The 22,232-nt window shown below is 35.1% G+C and overlaps 1 protein-coding gene across 7 annotated transcripts in view; it reads right to left on the bottom strand.

Moving 5' to 3' along the window:
- Positions 1 to 3,330: 3,330 nt before the first annotated feature.
- CDH18 (cadherin 18) overlaps positions 3,331 to 22,232 on the bottom strand; it is a 481,117-nt gene continuing 462,215 nt past the window's right edge. For 6 of the 7 annotated variants that reach the window (XM_054284627.1, XM_054284630.1, XM_054284631.1 and 3 more), the window contains 3 exons: positions 16,069 to 16,186; positions 5,787 to 6,038; positions 3,331 to 4,588 (listed from right to left, as the gene is read on the bottom strand). In XM_054284627.1, the coding sequence (XP_054140602.1) occupies positions 4,086 to 4,588; positions 5,787 to 6,038; positions 16,069 to 16,186 (873 nt within the window). In that variant the 3' untranslated portion in view covers positions 3,331 to 4,085. The remainder of the gene's footprint in view (positions 4,589 to 5,786; positions 6,039 to 16,068; positions 16,187 to 22,232) is intronic. The other variant, XM_054284632.1, reaches the window with a different exon arrangement.

The following is a 22,232-nucleotide window of genomic DNA, read 5'->3' on the forward strand; positions in this document are numbered from 1 at the left end:
TAAAAAAGTTTTAGACCACAAAAATTTTGTAATTCCTCTTAAATACCATAAATAATACTTTCCCATAGACATTTTCTTTCAGTATTCACAATTTAAACAATTGCATCAATTAGAATTAAAACTCAAAAATGTTTGCAGTTATTTTAGTTTTCTAAAAAGAATGCAAAAAAATAAAGTGCATAACAGAGTGAAATTACTTTCAACTTTTACAGTATTCTATGTGTATGTAATAAAAGGTAACACTGATAAACAAATTAATTTGTTTTCAATGTATGAATCTTAATCTAACGCCAGCTGAATTCAAGCTCTTTCTTGTCTTTAAAGTGCATTAAACTACATTTTTGACAGGTTTTAGTTTGACAATTAAGTTTCACATTTTTCAACTCTTATACTGACCATTTTTTTATTATTTTGACTTGTCAAGATTACAGCATACTGAGTGCCCTCACCATTACAAGAAAGAGGGTTTTTTAAAAGGAATGCAGCTAATTATTTTGGTGGAAATGTACTATTAGTTGAATGGTTGTTGTAGAAATCAAATTGTAAATAGAAAAGCCCTTAAGTATCACTTGCATGTGCCATTTAACTTTACTCAGTATTTTCAGTTTAAGTCAAACTGGCAGTTTTCAGCATTTAGTTGTTAAGCAGCAACAGGATTACTATTTAGGCTAATAGGAAAATACTTGAGAATATGAGTACACAAAAGATCCATGAAAGCTTTAAGCATAGTATATATAATCAGACTTAACCATAAATTGAGAAAAAGTTTGTCACAAAACTTTCACTGAATATGTGCTGTGTTTAAATCAGCAATGCTGCAATAATGATTGTGCCATCCAGTGTTAATTTTCTTTTACTTCAACATAGAATCTAGGTCAACAGCGAATTTCTCAAATATAGTTTAAATTTGGTTTTAGGATATAAACGACCAAAGGAAAAAAAAAATAAGATTGGGTTAATAAAATTGTAAACTTGTTATTTCTGCACTGTGAGGCCTTCTTCTGTGGCCCTGAAGATTTAACATTCTGTTACTTGTCATGCAAACAACACGACACTGTGATGTGTATTTGAGTAGAGCACAGTAAGCATAGCAAGCATGCAGACACATCATGATAGAAAAGCACATCTGGCGATCACTGTGGATGGGACGCACCAAACAGGACACACCGCAGCATCACAGAAGCAGCGTCTCAGTAACCCTGCAGCGTTTCAAAGGATTCAGGTTTCCTGGGGTGTGATGCATGTGCTGTGTAGCACCAAAGACAGCACCAGGAATGGCAAAAAGGGAAATATTTCTCTGAGTTATTATTAACTTCAACTGACCATTAGCATAAGGAATGACTATTTGCTTGTGTCACTGCACTTCTGTTGCCTGTAAGTCTGAATGTTCTGTGATGTAAATTAAAAAAAAACAATGGCACAAACACTGCTTTAAACACAAAATACAATTGATTTTCTCTGCTTTGGTGTAGGGCCAGAGGGAATAGACATAAAGATAACTAATACCCAGTTCTCAAAACTATAATACAACAATGAATGCAATTTTCATGCAGCTGTGATACAAAGTATTATGGTAGTAGTAATGCTGAAACATTTTGCTTTTAACACGCTACTCATACAGTATAAAAATTTAGATGTTGGCATAAAGCAAGTGTGACTTAAATAAAAAGAAAATTGCTCCTAATAAAATCACACAATACTACTTGCTTTATTTGGGACAAAACTGAAACATATCCTAGTTCTACCCCCAAAAAAGACAATAAAAGACAACCATTCTCAGCTTGTGTGTAACTCTTACTGCATCTAACTTCCCTCTACAGTAAGAATGCCTCCTTAAATGCTTTTCTAAAAGATTCTGTATTTCATAAAAAGCATATAAAAAATTACACAAATTATTAAACTACTTTCAAACCATCAGCAGAATATCTGAGGGTTCAGGTGTTTTTCCCTACTAAATTTTATGTGGGTTCAGATTCTGAAAGAAAGAAGAGTAATTACAAATTTTAAACAAAATAGTGTACAAAAAAAAAAGCAACTCTGGAACTACAGTACAATTAATACTTTTCAGAGTGTAAAAGTTGCTTACAAAGGTACTTGCTATTTTTTCCGGAAGGCTGTTTAAACCAAAAGCAGTCAACTACATCTCAGGAGAAAAAAAAAAATCTCTTCAAAGTAAACTGATCAGAAATTGCAGTCATGTCTAGGACCTATCCAACCATAGAGTAAAGAAAAGAAGGCTAAATTATCTAGTTCACCTGTGAGGCTCACAGTAGATCAGCAATAAATATAGACTCTTCTTTACTAAGCTGAATATAAGTGACATCTAAAATGCAGAGGGGGGAATCTAGTGCAGCATACAAATCTGTATCACTCTGCACTCCAGACAGCAGAGTAAGAAAAAAAGTACCCAGCTTCTACTCTGGATAGTTTTCCAATCAAATGCACACTGGAAGAAATCAATTTGCCTAAAGTGGAGCTAGAATTAAGAGCAGAGGACTGTTGATAATGATCGTGAGTATTATAGGTCACAATCTCTCATGAGATATTATGAGTTCCTGGTCCTCTCACAGTATTATCACCAGAAAGACAAAGAAAAGGTTAAAAATCCAAACAAAGGAAAAGAAAAATCCAAATCTGTTAGATGAGGTGCTAATCAGGCTGCTATGTTAAACAGAACTGTTTAGCAGTTCTGCTGCTGCAATGCTAAAAAAAGAAAAAAAAATTGCTGGATTAGGTGTTAAGCAGCTTGCTATGTTAAGGAGAACTATCATTTCTGCAATGCTTCGAAGTTACTAATGTAAAAAATCAATTTACTTTAATCCATAGGAACCACAGTAATGGTATATCTCTTTCACTGACTTAAAATGCTCTTGTTTCCATGATGCTTGAAATAGGGAAAAACCATCTTGTTCTGCTGCGGTGGCAAATGCTCTAAGAGAAATAAATATCAGTAGAATTGAATTTAAAAGAAAAACGCATCATCATCTTATTCTCCTTGCTTCAGTTTTCACTATCCCAATGTCTTACCAGCAGCCCTATTTTGCTTTTAGTCACACACAGAAATAGAAAAACATTGTGATTAAGAACTCTGGGTTTTAAACAGACTGTTGTAGCTTCTGGACTCAGACCAGCAAAAGATTTAAAAAGCTTCAGCTCTTGACACAAGTGAAGCACAGTGAACCAAAAAGCCATGTCGTTTAATGGTGCTGCCATTGTTGTTTTTACTGAAAAAGCCTATGCTTCATCTGCTTTGCTGCATAAAGTGTACTTTGGACCTATTCCATTTAGATGAATGATGTTTCCATGAAAAGACAAAAAAAAAAAAAAAGAAAAAAAGAAAAAGCACAACACTCGAAACAACTGCTCCTCCAGCACGCAGTAATAGAGCAGGTCTGGGGTTATGGGCTAGAGCTGAGTTTGAGATACAGATAATGATGCCCTCCATCTGTTAGCTGGTTATGGATGACAAGATTATGAAGGACATTACAAAATGACAGCTTCTCAATGCAACCTGCTAAGTCAATAAGATTAAATCATCAAAGGACCATTTATTTAAGAGGACAGGTGTGGCTTATCACCTCTGTAAAGGAAACAGACTGGTATCACTTCTCACACTGATAGTAAACCTCATTGTCTACCTCATGTTGGGATCACAAGGCCTAGAACACAGCTAGAAATGCAACATCACAACCACCTGCAAGACATTTGATCCTTTTTTAGCTCTCTTCTCAAACAGACATGACCATAAACTTACAGCAGCTTGGAGCTGTTATGCATATTGCAATAAAAATATCATTTCTTGGCTTTACTTTAGGTATTGTTGCAGATAAGGTACCAGACACTTTAATGAGCAATTAAAAAAAAATACACAAGGGACAATAGATTCTTTTTTCTGTATTTTCCAAAATTTGACTTTCTTTCAATTGGAGAACCCAGTTTCAAATATGAAAAGGGCACTTGTTCTACAGTAACTGCATACAACTTACTCAGTTCCAAGTACTGTATTCATTTTTTTTTTTTTTTGTTACCATTGTTGTCATTATCTGTCCAGTGGTTTAGGAACTTCTCTGTTCTGGGAATTACAACTAAGTTGTTCTTTCTGGTTCTATTTCCCCATAGAGTTCAGCTAGCTTCTTGAACTCGGGTCCCCAGTCTCCAAGGTAATTATAGTCCTGGTCAGAGTGTGTCGTTGCTGAATCCAGAGAGCTGATAGACCCAGCTTCTGATCGATGACCCTCATAGGCATATGTCTGCAGGGAGTCATATGGGGGCACGCTGGGGTCCAGATCAGCCTCTGCCAGTCTTTGATTAAGGAACTCCTGAACATCTATACTGTCAAGGCTTGAGGAGGGATGATGCCTGGACAGAGGCTTCACTTCAGGCCGAACATCCCTCCGGTATTTCAGCTCTTCAGCAGCAGATGGATTCCGCAGTGCTGTGATGTCAAATGCTTCCGTGTCTTCCTCTCCACCTCCCTCATCATCGTATGTCACAACATTTTCCCGGACATCTTCTTCTGAAATGATCAAAGGCTCCTTCTTGCTACGTCTTAGGGTGATGAAAAGGACCACAATTGCTAAAGAGAAAACTGCAGATATTAGAGTAGGTTTAAAGTTTCCATCTGAGTATGCTACAGAAATAGCAGATACTAAGTCAAAAATACAGAGGTGTAATATTTTCAGGCTGGTATTTTCAGTACTGGTATTCGGGATCATCTGCTACTTAGTTTAATAGGAATCTCATAAAGGAGATAAATGGAGATAACATTCTTTCAGGTAAATGAAAAATGAGCAACTAAAGTTAGCATTTTTCAGAAGCATAATCCAGGGCTTGCAGTGCTTCATTAAAACCAATGTTTAGCATATAAATTGAATTATTATGGAAAACATTTCTTTTTTTCTTATGAATATTCAATTTTGTGTAATAAAATACAAAATTACAAGATAAATGTATAACTGTATATTTTAAAATGGCCTTCTAACAAGAAAATACTGAAGCAAGCTGTAAAGAAAGTAGGTCTTAGAAAACGTAGTCTTTGGGGAAAAAGTCCTCAAAATATCCTCTCGGTTACAATGTAATTGCTATTATTTCTTGCCATCTCTGTGCAGAAAATCACATGAGTAGCACAGAGTCATGCACACAGCAAGTTGTGTCTCTGACAGGAAAAAACAAAACAAACCAAAACCAACCACAATATTAACTAATGGGTAACACAGGAATTGACCTGGAAAAATAAAAAGCCTAAAAAGAGTCAAGAGGAAATGCACTTGTAATGGCATTAATCTTATGAGTCTGCTTATAGCCTCCTATGTCCCTTGTCCCTGTGGATTATGTTGTGCATTGCTATCAGTTTATCCCACAATGGTAATTAAGAAATGGCTTTTGTAGAGTGCTAATGATGCTTCTTACAGCATAATGCATTTCAAAAAGCTTTGCCCATCTATTTTCTACAATTTTTCACTCTGTTCAAAACATGGTATTAGAGTCCTCTCTTTTTGAAATCTTTCCAAATTATGGATAAAAAAGATCTCCAGTGCTAATTACTTGATGGCCTCTGAAAAAATTTTCTACTGGATTCCAGATATTCAAAAATGTACTTTAAAGGCACTTTTCCCCTATGAACTCTAGCTAAACCTTTACCCTCTAATCACAGCTTTGTGTTTCTAATTGCCTCCTACTACCAGGCAACCACTGTTCCAAAAGCATGCCATACTGAAACCTTGCGCCCCGCCAGATTCCGAGAGGCATTGGAGGGACAGCACTACTTAGAATTGCAAATGGCTCACCAAGAAGGATGACAATGCAGAGCAGGATGGCAATTAAAGCTCCCGTGCTCAAGCCAGCTGAGGAGAGGAAAGCTTCAGCATGGCAAGTTCTCACTCGTCCGTCCCTCTCACAGGCACAAACCCGGATGGTGAGGGTGCTGCTGCTGCTGAGAGGGGGAACGCCGCCATCAGAAATCAAAACGGGGAGGTAATAGGTATCTTGGGTGGTTCGACTGTATCTCCTTCGTCTTGTCAGAATACTGGCCGTATTATCTACAATAGCAAAACAAGAACAACATTTCAGTGAAGTAGATGATGAAAAAAAACCAACACGTTATTTACTGTTTGTTTCCCATCAAATGGAAGCATGGGGCTTCCTAAAACTAGCAATCCCTAATCTGTGAAAACGCACAATCTAGAATTAAAATTTGCCAGGAGGCTTTTCTGGTCAATAGATGAGAAAGAGGAGGAGTTGAAAAGTAACTAACATTATATAAATAAGAGTACTTAACACTCTTGTCTTTTTATTGGAATCAAGACAACTTTGACAAACATTTTGGGCCCAATTTGCAAGTCTTTTCATGCTATACTATGCTGTTGGTAGCATATGAACCCTTGTCAAATTGAATACCTGGAATTATGAGGATAACTATTGTAAAATTTTTGCACAACACATCATCCAAAATCCTCTTGACACTCAGTAGAATATTTAAACTCATTTAGTAAAAATCTAAAATGAGACTTTCATGTTTTAGTATTTATTAAAGGTTTAAAAGTCTTAGTGAGCTTTCAGAAAACATCTGAAAGGACAGCGACCAAAGACACGTGCTTTGAAGAGGTCTGGAGGAAGAGGGACTTAATTGAAGTCCAATCAATTAAGATGCATAAAGAGCATGCAGGGGAAGAAATGTTGCACCAATAAATAATTATAGCCAATATTCATATGTGTAAAATTTATTTTCAGTTTATTACCACCACTATTTAATTACTAGCCTCTGAAAAAAAGTCCAAGATAAATAAAAAAAAAAATGGAAACAGTGAGAATTTGAAGCACAAGCAGTTATAGAGAGAGAGAGATGGAGCCTGATAGATGCAGAGACTTTAGAAGAAAAGAGATTTCTTCTTGTATTGCTTGTCACATGGTTTCCAAATTGTAGGGTTATGAGATTGGAGTATTTTAGCAAAAAATAGAAGGGTGATAAGTACTGAATACATCTGCCAGGTTCATCTTCCTATTACAAACAAACAAACAAGAAAATTTCTTATTTTTCCTTACCACTGTAGCTACACTATTAAATGGCTTTATCATAATCTATGGAAAAATGAAATCCATGTAACTCTGTGAAAATCTAGTGCAACAAAATAGCCAGTGTGGCATATATTTGCCCATTAGACTGCTGCACCCACATTTGAGTGAAAGAGTAGGGTTTTTGTTTAAACTGGATACAAGATCGGTTTCAGGTGGTTACTTTTTATGCTATACTTTCTGTCAAGCTCTGTGCAAAATTTAAAACATTAATTTTAACCCACTTTTGCCAACATTTTCTTTTGCATGGCATTTGACAGTGACATTTAGAAAAACTGGCAATATCACCCCACATTAGCATAATATCACAATATATTTGGTAACAGGCTTCACACAAGAAATACATATATGAGCTGGGAAATGATACAATTGCTGATAAACCAAGAACTCAGCACTGAAGTTCTTTAGCTCTACTTCTATACATAAGCAACACCCACAACACGCCTCCACACTCCCCCCTATTTTTGAAATATTGAATATCCGGCATGGTGAGTTTGTTATAAATTCATTAAGTGTTGTTCTTTTCACTTGGAGTGGGTGCAATATTCATTCAAGTTACAGAACCTTACTGCAACCACAATGAGGTGATAATTCTTTAATCTGAAAAATTTTGACAGAACATAAGACCACAGTGCTGTGGAAGACTATAAAATGTCCATGATATAACATTGCAAAGTTAATTGTTAGGTATACATCCTGCCCCCAAAATATTTTGCATTTTGTTGTTCTGGGCCAACTAGAACTCTCACATAACACCCGAGCACAGTCACTGTTATTAACATACACGAGTGACCCTTCTCATGCAGCATGGACAAGAGCGCACCAGGTTTTTTTCTTGCCTCAACATTATTCCAACAGTCTGCAGATCCTTAAGCATTCCTAAATACCTCATGCAGGCACCATGACACACTGTGGCATGTAAATTCCTTTTGCAATATGATAACAGTGTGTTGCTGAGCTGCAATACAAATTTCACATTATTTTGTAAATTCAGAAGAGAAAACCCCATTGATAATGAAGACATTGGGTTCTACAGAGTCAAGAGGAGGTGCAAGGCCGAGTGCTGTGCTTGTCACCTGTGAATTAAATTTTAAAAAGAGTGAATGATCCAGTGCACACTCCAGCAGCAGTGATGAAAATGCTTGCTGACAACAAAAGCATCAGAGACTGAGCATAATGAAGAAAAACTGAGGGCTCTTGATCAGGGATCTTGCAGTAATTTTAGCATAGAGACTATTGGCAAAGATGTAAAGGAAAGAACATTGAGATGTGAGAATGTATGCTACAAGGGTAAATGTGGACAGATGAGAGGAAAATTGTGAGGAAAAAATATTAAAGTTAAGAGAAAAAAGAAAAGAAGAGAAAAACATGAAGAAATGGGAAAATTATACAATTAAATTTTACAGTGAAAGAATGTGAAAAAAGCTATAATTAAACCTTGCTTATCTGGGAGGAAGGCCTTGTCAAAAAAAGAACTCATATTTTTATACTGTAAAGAATAAATACACATTTTTTAAAAAATAGACTTTTTTCTCTTTCAGAATTATATTTCTTTAATTCAATATTAAATTGTTTTTCTTGTACTTTTAACATTATACAACTAACTATAAGATACAATGAAATATTGGTATAAGACACAATTAAGGAAAAAGGGAACCAATACAAAATTTTTAATTTAAAAGAACTGACATGGTGAAGTTTGGTTTTTTAAATTCTCTTGGGTAGTAAGTAGATTTCTGTAGAAACAGACGTTGCATGAAATCCTCAGAAGTTTCTGTAATAACATGTCCCATGACAAACATTTTCAAAGAAACAGTGTGAAGTTTTTCCTTCAAATTTCACAAATTTTGACACAAATAAAATATACAAGTAAAATACTGGAAGGTACTATTTTTGTCTCATTAAATTTCTTAAAACCTTTTACAAAGGAGATATCTAATATTTTTTCAAGAAAGGAAACTGTGTCTGATTTTCCAAAGGTCACTGAGAATCAAGCATAGCAGATAATTATCAAAGCCAATCATATTGCCATAACTCAGAGATTATATCTCTGATGCTCTAGTCAGAACTCCATTCTTGAGGATAATCATATGCAAAGGTATACTAACATAATGAATGGAGAGAAAAAAGTTTCTTGCAGCCAAACTGCAATATTGACTGCATCCTGAAAACCAGCCAACATGCTGGTGTTCTGAGCTTTCAAATTTTAATTGCTTTTGTTCCTTGTCAAAAACCATTATAGAAACGTGTTGAGAGAAGAGCTAGAAAGACAGCAACTTTTAAGAGCTTTGCACAGAACAAAAATTCTCTCCATCTGTAAAAGCTATAGGAAGCCAAGTATAGAGTCTGACACTGATGACCTAGAAAAGAGTTTATTGAAAAGGGGAAAAAAGTTATATCAACAGAAGTAGTTTGAAAGGGAGCCAAGGGGTTATGCAGTGAGAAATTTCTTTGGTATCTGAAAAAAGATACAGCAAATAGTTGGGGAAGGCAAGCGTATAGAACAGCAGCAATAGCAATAGGATGAGGAGCTCTACAGATCTCATTCTTCTAGACCTGGAAGGAAAGATTTTTTTATCTCAATAGATTTAAATGGTGAACTTCACCCTTGGGGAGTATGATAAGAACCAGGACTCACTGGAGATTACAGGACTGACTGCTAAGGAAAATTAACTCTCACATAAGCAAATAAATATTTATCTAATACCCTGTGTTATACATTGCTCCATGTAATGATCTAAACTTTCTAATGATCTAAACTTACTCCTGTTTGGGCTGCTCTTTGTAAATACGTCAACTAGAAGTTAAGCTTTATCTTAAGTGAGTTTGAGGTTACCCATGGGAAATGCTACAGGGCTGTAACACAGCAACTCTTCACACTCTGAAGATGTCACAGTTTACTAATCCAGGCTGTACACTCTATACAAGGCTGTTATCACAGTCTTTTTTCCATAATCTCTGCCTTTTTACATTGAGCTTTTAAGCTAAATAAAGAAATGAGGGCATAGGAAAATCAAGGAAACAGAGATACAGTGGTAAGGCCATGGAAGCTGACTGCAGGAGTGCATCGGAGGATGCTCGTTTATTATTAACAATTTGAGAATTCCTTTGACACATTACACATTAAATGCAGACACAAGAGAAACGGAGGTAAAAGGAAAAAAAAGTAAAATCCTGTTTATGTCTTAAGGCATGTTTCAATTTTCAGTTCTGCTTGTGTCAGCAGTTCAACTACTATAAATTTTCTGAGAAGTCATAAACTAATTAAAACGAAAGAAGATATATTGGAATGATTTGCATTTCTTACATTTCTAAAGTTGGAGCTGCTAATTTGTTTATGTGAACTTCATGATATGCATTTCTGTTTCATTTCTTTATTGATAGCTCTTGTAAATATTTTTTCTCTTTTGCTGTCTTCAAAGCCATTGCCAATGGGCACGAAGCTATTGTAAGTTTCTAGTTCAGTGGGTAGCAAAAACGAAAAGTAACATAGAACTCATTTTTGGTCTGAAATATAGTTATTTGCTTATAGTTGGTGTTTGAATCACCAACAAGTTGCAGTCCAGAAAAGAAATGCAGATCCTCTACACTATGCACTAAAATAACTTTATGATCAGTCTTAGAGCTAAATTTTTTAAAATAAAAAAAATTTCAGAGATGTTCAGAGGCCTGAAGAGGGAAAATGTCTTCCCTCTACAGTAGCTGTTCCTGGTTTTCTGTTATAATCATGGTAGAATTCCTTTTTAACTTCCATATGTTGATTCTGTGATAATACCTACTCAGACACTTACTCCATTTACAGTAACAGTACTTCTGTGGACTGCACTTCAGTCACCATGTGTGATGTTAACTTTGCACTTTCTCAGATATCATTTCTCTCCAGTTACAACTTGTCCTCTTCACAGGATGATAATTTACAGAAGGTCAACAGTAATTCACAGTACCACATAACCAGAACAAGCACGACTCTGTGATGTAAATGAAAGCCGGAACTATGCGGGCGTTTTCCTCTTGTGATGGGTTGCAAAGTGGGGGCTTCAATCCAACCATTTTAAATGCCACTTTAGGTGTTCTAGAACAATTAAGTCATGGTCTGGTATCTGGCATTTTCATTTGCAACTTGCAAAGCTCTGAAGTTAATTCACAGGCACATTGTCCAATATGGTAGGAAGTAAGAAGGGCGGAATGATAAAGAGAAGAGTCTGTAAGAAATTCACACTGGGATGGAATCAATTACTCTCTGGAGGCTGTACTCTTTCTATATAACAGCAATGATGAGTAAAATTGATCTTTTTTTTTTACTATTTTTTGATCTGTGACACAGGGAGAAAGGTTAATATATATCACAGGCATGGGTGGATGAATACATTAAAAACTTCATTTTATACAGATGCCATTGAACTCATCATGCTCTAAATTTTACAGAAAAACACATCTCCACTTCTGTGGGTGTTAATGGATCTTCTGACATAAAATTAAGAAAACTGAATCTCCAGAATTATAGTATGAGAAAAATGGCATACCTTTATTCCAATTCCAGAATATTCTCCATCACTGGGCAATAATCATAGGGCCAGATCTTTGAGATAAGTGGGCAGAGGGGAAAAATTAATTGCAAATGCTTTTGTGATATGAAACCTTTGTCCTGAAGAAATAAAAGAAGAGGAAAACAAATGCTAAGCATTCTCTAGGGAGGTGTTCTTCATTGAAAGTAAGCTAAACTTAGACTGCTATCAGAAGTCAGCAATCTCAATTTATTGAAGTAAGAGAATGCACAGATCTCACTGGCAGTGTTGGGTGAATGTGTCCATTATCTGCATTAACCCTTCTTGTCTAGCAAATTTACAGTACCACTAAGCATCCATGGCAAATTGTATATCTTGTGATTAAAAAATTAGCACCAGCAAAACAGTGCTTTACAGTCAGAAATTTCTTAAATGTTCTAAGTGAACTGTTCTCTGAAGGTTCAATCTTTTTTCATCTCTTGAAAAATATTATGTAAGTTCTGAAAGAGAAGTTACTCTACATATTCGTGCTTGGAAATATGATAACAATGACACGTCCAGATGCATTTTCCATCAGACAAAAAAAAGAAAAAAACAAATATCTCCACAATTCCTTAGGTATCTGGAAAAATATTATTATTTTTAGGACAAGAAAAAAAAAGTACAATTCTAGAATTTGTAGAAATTGATCTATTGGGAAGAACTTCTGTTGCCTTTATTCTGATTTCCAAATAGAAAATGGATTTAGCCCCATATAGTTATGGAAAGTTTTTAATGGGATATGCAAAAGTAGATATTTTGGATTATGCAAAAAGTATAAGTTCATGATATTAGAAAAAGGATTACAAAATTATCAATGACAATATCCTAAAACAGAAAGTGAGAACAACACAGACAACAATTAAATGAGTTATGTAGAATCTGATTTACAATATAAAAGCACAGCAGAAAAAGTACTTGACTTTTCAGGTTTTAATAGAAATTGTAATCATTTTGTAGACAAAATAAATTGCAAAGAAACCTGTTTTCATTAAAAGAACTTCATAAGTACAATTTTCAAACAAAAAAGAAAGGCTTCCTCTGTGGGTTTGCTCTCTAAAGCTGCAGAAAATTATTACAACTTAATGCATTTTCTTAGCATAACAAAGAAATTCTATTCCAGCTCTTGTTCTGCCTTGTTTACATGAACACAGATACTGCATCATTTTGTTGTCTGTCCTCTTGTTCATACTTGTAAGCCTTTACTCTCTCTGAACACTACTTTTCAAGTATAGAATAAAACCTAAAGAGCAACAAAGAATCTCTTGTACCTTAAGAATACAGTAGAGAAAAACTATCATATTCTGTATTTTCCTTTTTTTTTCTTTCAAATGAAAATTGTGGCACAAGCAGAATACAGAAGGGGATCCAAGGAACTCTTAATTTTGGTGGATGTTATATTTGGTATAGCCCTGTCACTCTATCCTGACCTACATTTCCCTGAGGGTTTTAAACCCTGCATTATGAGGGTAAATATTCCACAAACAGAGATTTCATATTGTGGAGATTTTCATTTAGAAAATGCACAAGTTCAGGCCAAGAGATAAAAGCTTAACTGGTCAAATGATCAATTACAGAGACTGAGGCTTTAATACCTATTAAATTTGCTGAAGGCATAGAAGATTATTGAGCTGAATCAAAAACATGCTGGGATTGTATATTGCTGCAGTCTATACAGGTAGATAGGAACAAACTAGAGAATTTTCTGCTTGCACAAGCCATAGATTTCAGTCAAAGTGCCTAGATATAAGCATAAATATTTTAAGATCCAGTGCACTGCTGTGGAGTATACTGATAAGAAATGAATAGGGGTAAATACATGCAAAAGTGTATTTAGGGTTCAAGAACAAAACTGTTGTTTTGGGTTATGAAAACAAAGGGGGAAAAATGTCTATTGATATTTTTATGAAATTAAGGCCTTTTTCTGAAGAAATAAAAGAAGAAGATGACTTAGAATGAATGACTTAGGATGAATTAGAAGGTGACTGCAAGAGAAATATAATTTTGAAGAGACAGATACAGCTACTACTAACTACCACTTCCTATGTGAAAACAAGAATTTGGGTTTTATCATTCTACAAAACATTATAAAAAATTTTCTTAAGGCAATTTTTGTAGGTTTTTTTCTTTAAAAAAACATAATAAACAAACAAATAAAACCCTCCCAAAATACCAGCCTTTATATAATTTGGAAATCCAGAGCAGCTGTCTTCTGTTCAAAGTATTCTGATCATTTTTAATGCCTGATGCTCAAAAACATGAGTTTTCAAAAGTGCAAACTTTTCACAGACTTAAGAAATGCCTTTCCTGCCCACCTTCTTTCTGCTATTTCCTATAATAGAAAGCAACAGAAATACTATTTGTGAATAGAAGTAGATGAGAAATATGGAAGCTGTAAATGCTAGACAGCTGCATGTACTTCATAGGTATTTCACTACTTTTTTATGTATAGATTGTGTCATAAAAGGCAGTGTTTAAACAATAGATTCAAATTGCCTTGTACCAAGCAAAACATAATTATGTATTTACTTTTAAGATAAATTTCTTGTTATGTTTTGAGTTAAATAGTCATTTTTTAATTATATGGCAAATTTGGAAGTTGTAATTTTGGAGTTTCTGTATGTGTAAGAATGTTTATGCAAGATACTACAGGAAATGCATAATTTTGTACTTCCTTAGGTGAAATAGAAACACAATGCACAACAGGCTTTTGTCTTCAAAGACATCTTTTTCAGTTCCTTCCTCTACCCCTCCATTCCCATAAAATCCAATTTTGGGTAGTCCAAACAGTGCTTTCTGTTGATTGCTAAGTAATTTCTAGCTGATCTTGGGAAAGTAAATTAAAAAAAAAAAAAGCAACAAGTCCTTTTATCCAAAGTTGAATATTTCTATCCAAAATAGGACATTGCTGCATCAAATGTTTGTTAGAAGTTCAGGCTCTCTTATAAATCTGTGTAGTTAAATAATTTATGTAGCAATGAACAGACATAATACAGACCCAGCTTTAAATATGTTCAAAACTATAACACATCTACTTTGTCACAAATCACAGTTTTAGAAGAGCTATTCAAAAAAACTTCTTCATATAAATGTCTTGTATTGAAATGAACATGCACATGGTCTTTCGCATGAGAACACAGTCTAATACTCAAGGAGTTTATTGGAAACACAGACTAAAACACAGAAATATTTTAGTACCCCTCCATCATTTGAGGAACAAGAGTCTGGCTTTTTCTATAATGTTCCATCACAATATATTACTATTATATTATATTCCCAGATATATTAATCTGGGAAAGTGCTGGTCTCTCACTTAGGGAAAAGTTTTAATATATTATTTATCCCTTCAATATTTATGATTGTTTATTAATATTGTTATATATTTATTGATCTGTTTTGGAACTTGAATATGAAATCCATTTTTATATGCCAAATAAATGGCATTATTCTTTTTCTTCTGTAAGTATAGTTAAACATTGGAACAAATTCTTTAGGAAGATGATTCAATCTCCTTCCCTGATTGGTTTTACAAACAGATAAAAAATTCTGCAAAGAGTTGTTTCAATATCACTGTATGTACCAAATATAACAATGATGGAGCTAATGCATTACAGAGGACTTGTGATTTGTAAGATCTCAGAATGTATTCCACAGCAATACTACAAATACATAACTGAAAACAAGGCAAATCTCATACACTTCCACGTAGGCATACAAAGAAAGCCCCACAATACACACACACAAAATATCAGGAGGAAAATTTAGACAAACATTTAAACTTTACTCTTATTTTCATCAGGTTGCAAAGTGGAGATCACAAGGCAATATTTGATCAAGAGCAATGCTGAATTAGGTTTGTGTTTCAGAGGTTAGACAGTTTTTCATTCAAGAAATGTTCAGAAACACTTCTTGGGGAGACTCTGAGGGCTGTTTTCCATCTGGGACTACCTGCTATGAATTTCTGATTGCAATGTTTAGGAACAGTTTCTTAGGAAGGCATGAAGAAATAGACTATCATCCAGGGACCACAGAAGGACCTGCTCTTGATGTCATATCTGTAAAAGTAAGCATGAATTCCAATTTTTATGCCCCTTAATTTTTTTTCTCCTTTAAGCAATAATTGGCAATAACCTTGACAGTACGCAATCAGTGCTATTCACCTAAAAGCAGAACAAATTTACATGTTTTTCATTAATCTACTTTTCAAAAGCATTCCTGAAAGTATGAGGTATAAATGCTAAAATAAAGTAGAATATAAATACAAAATGCAATATATTATTATTCATAGTTTTCAAAATATTGTGTACATGTGTCCTTGATATCCAACAGCTCAGTGATGACATGTTTCAGTTTTCTGTTTCTGTAAGGAAATGCATGGAAATTGTTCTGTTCAATTCAGACAGCCCAGACAAAACAGAAGCCCATTTCTTTGAGATTTATATATTTGATTTACCTTCATTGTTCCTTAGAGTAAAGTTGGGATTCAAAGTAAGCCCTTCATCAAGAGAAAAATGGAATCTTGCGCCATTTGCAGAGTTATCTTTGTCAGTAGCAGTGATAGTCTGAATTACCTGAAATAAAAATTAGCAGTGAATGTGTTGAAATTTGAACTTGACCCACATAGTGCCTAACTTCAGCAGGATGCTCAAGTTTACCTTATTTTAATTTTCTACTTGACTGCTGCTGAATTCAACAGATGAAGTGACTGGGTCATTAACTTGATTTCTCTAGCAGGAAATATTTCAGAAACCACACTTCAGAACCAGGTAAAAGCATCTAAAGGATCTATATTTTCTGATCTTTTGATACAGTCAGGACCCAGTGTAGAGATTATCACCATCTGCATTGTATCCTGCTGACTTCCTGAATTACAGTTTTAGCTAAATGTCTGGTTTTATGGAGCCAAAATGGAGGCTGAACTGGGATGGTCTATGTGAAGTGTCATCTGCCTGCTGTCTTAATAATTGAATGTACTTCAATATTGGTAAAGAAAAACAACTAAAATATTTCTGCTAACCATATCTCTGCTTAAAATTTCCTGTTAAGAATCAGTTTTAAATTGCCAGAGAACAGAACAGGAAGAACAGAAGCCACTCCTGGTTTTAGTTTAGTTTGCCCAAAAGCAACAGAACTGGATGTAGCCAGAACCATGTCTGAGAGAGGTATTTTTGAAAGGTAGGACCTTTGCCTTCGAAAGCCCTGGTGGTGTTTTAAATTTACTTTCAACTAAAATTGATCTAAGTTCTTGGAATGTGGGACCAAACAGTATTTCTACCTCTGCTTTCATTTTCATGCTGTGTCTTGAAACTCAAGTGCGAAAGTGGAATCCAATAAAAGTTGTTCCTGTGATATAGGCAGTGAAGCCCACACAGACTGCTGCACAGAGCTGATAGATATCCTGAGGGAAACATAAAAGTGGGGAGGGAAAGTGCTCTTTTCATAAGAATTTTTCTGTTCAATGTTCTGCTATAGTCTGTCTGGACTGAACCTGAAACATACCCAGCACAGACTCCAGTGGCTTTGTCTGTTTTAAAACTGAAAGACACCTCAGAAATCTCTACCTCCATCAACATAAGAGAAGCGAAACAAATTTATTTTTTTAAACCATGTTCTGGTTTGGGCTGGGGTAGAGTCAATTTTCTTCACAGTAGCTGGTATGAGGCTGTGGTTTTAGTTTGTGCTGGAAAACGCGTTGGTAACACAGAGATGTTTCTGTCAGTGCTGAGCAGGGCTTGCAGAGCATCAAGGTCTTTTCTGTTTCTTGTAGGGCCTCACCAGCAGGGGCTGGGGGTGCAGGAAAAGTTGTGAGGCGGCACAGCCAGGACAGCTGACCCCAAGTGAACAGATGGGTTTTCCATACCATATGATGTCATGATGACTTATAAAGCTGGGGGAAGAAGAAGGAAGGAGGAGATGCTCTTCCAGAGATGGCTGAACTCCTGCCTGCCCATGGGAAGTGGTCATTTCCTTGCTTTTCTTTGTTTGCATGTGCGCTTTGGCTGTACCCATTACACTGGCTTTATCTCAGCCCACAAGCTCTCTCACTTCTACTTTCCTGATTCTCTTCCCAATTCCCCTGGTGGGGGAGTGAGTGAGTGGCTGTGTGGAGATGAGTTTTCACCTGGGGTTAAACCATGACAACTCAATAGGGTGTAATACCTATTCCATTTAATATATACAATAAAGTACATTGCATTGACTATACACATCTGAGACCAATTAACAGTACTTATGATGGTTGCCAATAATATTTTACTAGTTTGTCATAATACTTTTTGTTGAAGTGGAGGAAAGTAAAATCAATCTGAAAAAAATCTGAAATATCTAAAGGCATGCATATGACTTTTACCTAAGTCATGGCAATACTGATTGAAAATTTTGGCAAAAGCTAATTTTTCACTATTGAATTTTGCAAAGGTGGCACAACTGTTAGTAAAACTATCATGTAAAACCAGAAAGATAAGATTTTCTTAGCTATATATATTTAGTTCATAATGTTGAAATGATATTTGGCACAGCAAGGCAAAAAAAGGGGTGATGAAACACTATGTTCAAAATAATTGATTTCTGTTATTATTCAAATACTAAACATGTCATTAAATGCCATACAAATCTGTAAAAACTTCAGGTAAGACCATAGAAAAAAAAATTGTTTTGTTTAATATTTTTTGTAAATCCCCAGTGTTGTTTCTCAGTGAAATATAAGTCAATTTGCCATGCAGCTTCAGCTTTTATTTGACAGCATGGTGGATAAATTTTCATCCTGTTGCCCTATGCTACATAAAACATTCAGTGACATTTTACAGAATGCTGCTTGAAGAGCATGCCATTCTGCAACAAAAATACCTTTGATCAAGGAGCCAGTGACACATGACTTGTGTAAAAATTATTTGGTTTTAAGACAAACTTTATAACTCAAAATATACTGTCTATATTCCCTGATTTCATGCATGTAAATACAAGTATTCCCTGAATTCATGCATATATGTAAAAAGTATAGCACCACATAGTATAAAAGTTTTGCTTTTTCACCCAGAAAATAAATATTTTATGTTTACTAGGATAGGTCAAAACATTTTTAGAGGCCTGTTTTTAAACAAGAACTTCACACATTTTCAGAAAATATATCCAAGACATTCATTCACCAGTGAGAAATAAAAGCACACGCCATCTTGACACCCAAATGTACTATTAACCCTTTTCTAATTGATTGGCCAAGTACTTAATAGCCTATTAGCAGACTTTAACATGTACCATGCCAAGCCTGATTAAAATAAAAGACGTAATCTCAGCTTCAGTAAAGCCCAGCTGACAACACTGATAGGATGAAACTGAAGGGTCATGATATTTTTTTAAAGGCAAGACATGATGAGAAAAGAGAATTTCAAGAACTGAGGAGACCTAATTGAAGAAGACAGAGAGCAGGTGTTAAATTCTACTCAGAATCATTTTAAAATTGAATCAATAAACAAGCAAATATACACATGACAAACATAGCAGAGGCATTCCTTGCCAACTAACATTGATTTCCTTTTTAGAAGATGGCAAAATGTCATTTTCCTACATTGGCTAAATTTCACAGTCAATCACAAAATCAGTATATGTCAAGAAGTCAGTATTCTCCAAGTCTGAATGTCATCTAAGATCAAATCACAACTACTTTGTCTACTTTAATATAATATCCACCAAGCTTCACTTGGAATCTGTTGCAGATGCTTAGTCTCCCTTCTCACCTATATGATTACGAAGTGACCAAAGCTGTCACTTCAGCCTGGAAATGATTGTCTCCTCCTTTTGACATGCCTTAGGTTTGGTCATTTAGATTTAAGGCTTCAGCATTAAAAAGTTGAAGCTTTTTTTTTTTTTTTTCCAAAAAACAGAGCAGTGGAGTGGAAAAAGCAGGAGACAGGCTCTGCGATTAGATGATACCGTGAATTCACTCCATGAAAAGGTATTTTGATAATAAATAAGCAGAAACAAAAAGTCCTTCAATGACTGTTTACAGTTGAGTTTATCTCACACATAAAAATTTCAAAATAGATGTGCTAAGGAAAGAAATAGTGGATCTTACAGGACAGTGCAACATGGAAGCCCAAGTCAAGCAGATGTCCTTAGAAGTACTGAATTTGTTATTTAGGAATAAATCTTATGAAACATTCTCGTAGGATGATGGATAACTCAAAGTTATACTGTCTTTCAGTGATTCAGAGCCACCCAGCTGGGAACCCTTTATAGCATATGGAACACTTGTCTTCTTCTGCAATCAGTTTATTTGCCCCTCCCTAATATTTTTGAACACCATTTTATTTTTTTTTGGTTTTTTTTTCCTGAGATTAGGTTGTAACATCTGAGCAAGACACATACTTTTGTACTTGGTTTTGGCTTCTGTTTAGTGTTACAATTTTTCTGAAACCTTGTTGTGAATTGCAAATAAAAAATCTTTCATTACACACATGTGAAGGAGCCCTGTGAGTTGAAGAATACAACATGAAGCTGGTCCAGCCTTTGGTATTAAACTACAGCTTGCAGAGTCCCTCATGGCAGCACTAATCTCAGGTGTTAAATTGCTGTGTGGCTGAGGTCAGTGGTCATACAGACATACAACAGTAGCTCAGGGAAAAGCACAAGGCTGGCCCAAACAGTGAGCAAATGTTATTGTATCTCTTAAAGATCTTGCCCATAAATTATCATTTGTAAAACTGCTATTGGAGAATTAAAATTTTGCTACAAAACATTAGCTACTTACCAGCAACAACAGCCCCAGCAGCCCCAGCAAGAAACATTTCTGAGATAGCTTCAGATTTGCATAATTTACATTATTATTTATTAAAAGAATTTAATATTTATTGTTTAATAATGTATTTTTTAAAATATCAGGAAAAGTTGAATCAGTTGCAACTAATGCTTAAAAGAGATTTTTTTCTTACATTAGTTTTTTGCAAGTTCTAATTATTCTATATTTTCATTTATTTGAAGTTTTCAGAACATTGTTTTTAATTTAATAAGAGATATTCAGTTGACAGACAGACATACTTGGATTTTCCAGTGTCTCAATAAGAGCACTGAAGAACACTATACAATCATTAGATAAGAGGGAAGGTTCTTGCACACATAATTGCTCTGAAGACAGGAAATAGGATCTCTTCTGTAAATTGCATATTACACAAGGAGAGAAAGCCACAGTGACTTCCTGCTTACTCTGGACCACTTGTTGATCAGTGATCAATAATAAATGTCTTTTTATAAAGAGTGTGATTATCAGCCCACCAAATCTACTCATGATATTGAATTGTTCAAAGAAGAAAAGAGGAAGGGATGACATTAAAGACTTTGCAACACTCAGTAGCCAGGCAATACATAGACAGAGGAAATTCATTTTACATAACATAAAGTCTTAACTTCATACACATGACGGTGATCTCTGATCTGACTATTGCCTTTAATGATATTGGTGTTAGGGCAGGCATACTTTTGTGCATTCCATGCTTACTAGTGGTTAAAAAGCAAAGTCATTCTTAGAAATTGCATTGAAAATACTAAAGATCAAAGCAAAGATTATCCTATACTATGAAGCATGAAATATTACAAGAATTTTAAACCACTGCATACCTGCATCTTGAATCTTGATTCTGTCTCAAGGTGAATAGAGAGGAATTGGAGAAATTTTAGGGGAGGAAAAGATTAATGATCAAAAGTCTGGAAGGGCTTTATCATGGATTGCCCCAGCTAAGTAGGACTAACTCAGTCTGGACAAGAGACAGCTAAGGGACAATGTGCTAGAGATTTACGGATGGCACAGTGATAATAAATAGAGATCAACTGCACTCCCTCTTTCTCTCCCAAGAGAACTGGTAAATATTGATTGAAGGCAGTATGGAAAGATTAAAAAAAAAAAAGTCAGGTCTTATTGAAGCATGCAATTAAACTACAATATTTCTAGGTGCATGAAGCAGCAGATTCCAAAAATTTATGTTTTCTGTAGGAAAAGTTTGACAGGTTCATATGAGATGGTTATTAAAGAATTATTAAAAATACACAAACCATATTTAGATCAAGAAACGACCTGCAAATGTTCTCATACCAGGGAAGAATTTGTGTAAGTATCAAACACAACAGTTGGTCTTTTCTTTATTGTGCTTTAGGTGCCAGTTTTTGGCTGCTGGTGGAGTGAAGATAACTTTGATCAGGCTACAGTCAGATGATGTATGGCATTTTTATAGCCTCAGCTTTAAAAACAGAAATATGTCACTATGCATTTGTGTACACTCTTTTTAAGGATTTGATGAAAATAATGCTATTACTGGTAATACATTCCTCAGGAAACATATGAGCTCATAATTGAAACATACAACCTGTGCAATAATGTAAAACAAGCACAGTGCTGTGGGTAAGACTCAGTCTATGCAGAAAAGGAAAAGCACTTTGCAAAACTGTCAAACCCTGGGCTGCAATGACGTGCATCAATCAGAGGAGCAGTGGCTGGAGTATGATTCAGCTATTCAGTGGCAGTTCTGGCCCTCCCCATCCTCATAGTTGTGAAAACCCATTCAAGATCTTTTGTGTAACAACCCTTTATAGTCAAGGGCAACCAACAAGCAAAGTGAGGATGTGAGCCAT

The sequence above is a fragment of the Melozone crissalis genome, unplaced genomic scaffold (assembly GCF_028551555.1).
Source record: "Melozone crissalis strain CALT ecotype California unplaced genomic scaffold, PUWL_Pcris_2 ptg000042l_1, whole genome shotgun sequence".
In the NCBI taxonomy this organism is placed as follows: domain Eukaryota; kingdom Metazoa; phylum Chordata; class Aves; order Passeriformes; family Passerellidae; genus Melozone; species Melozone crissalis.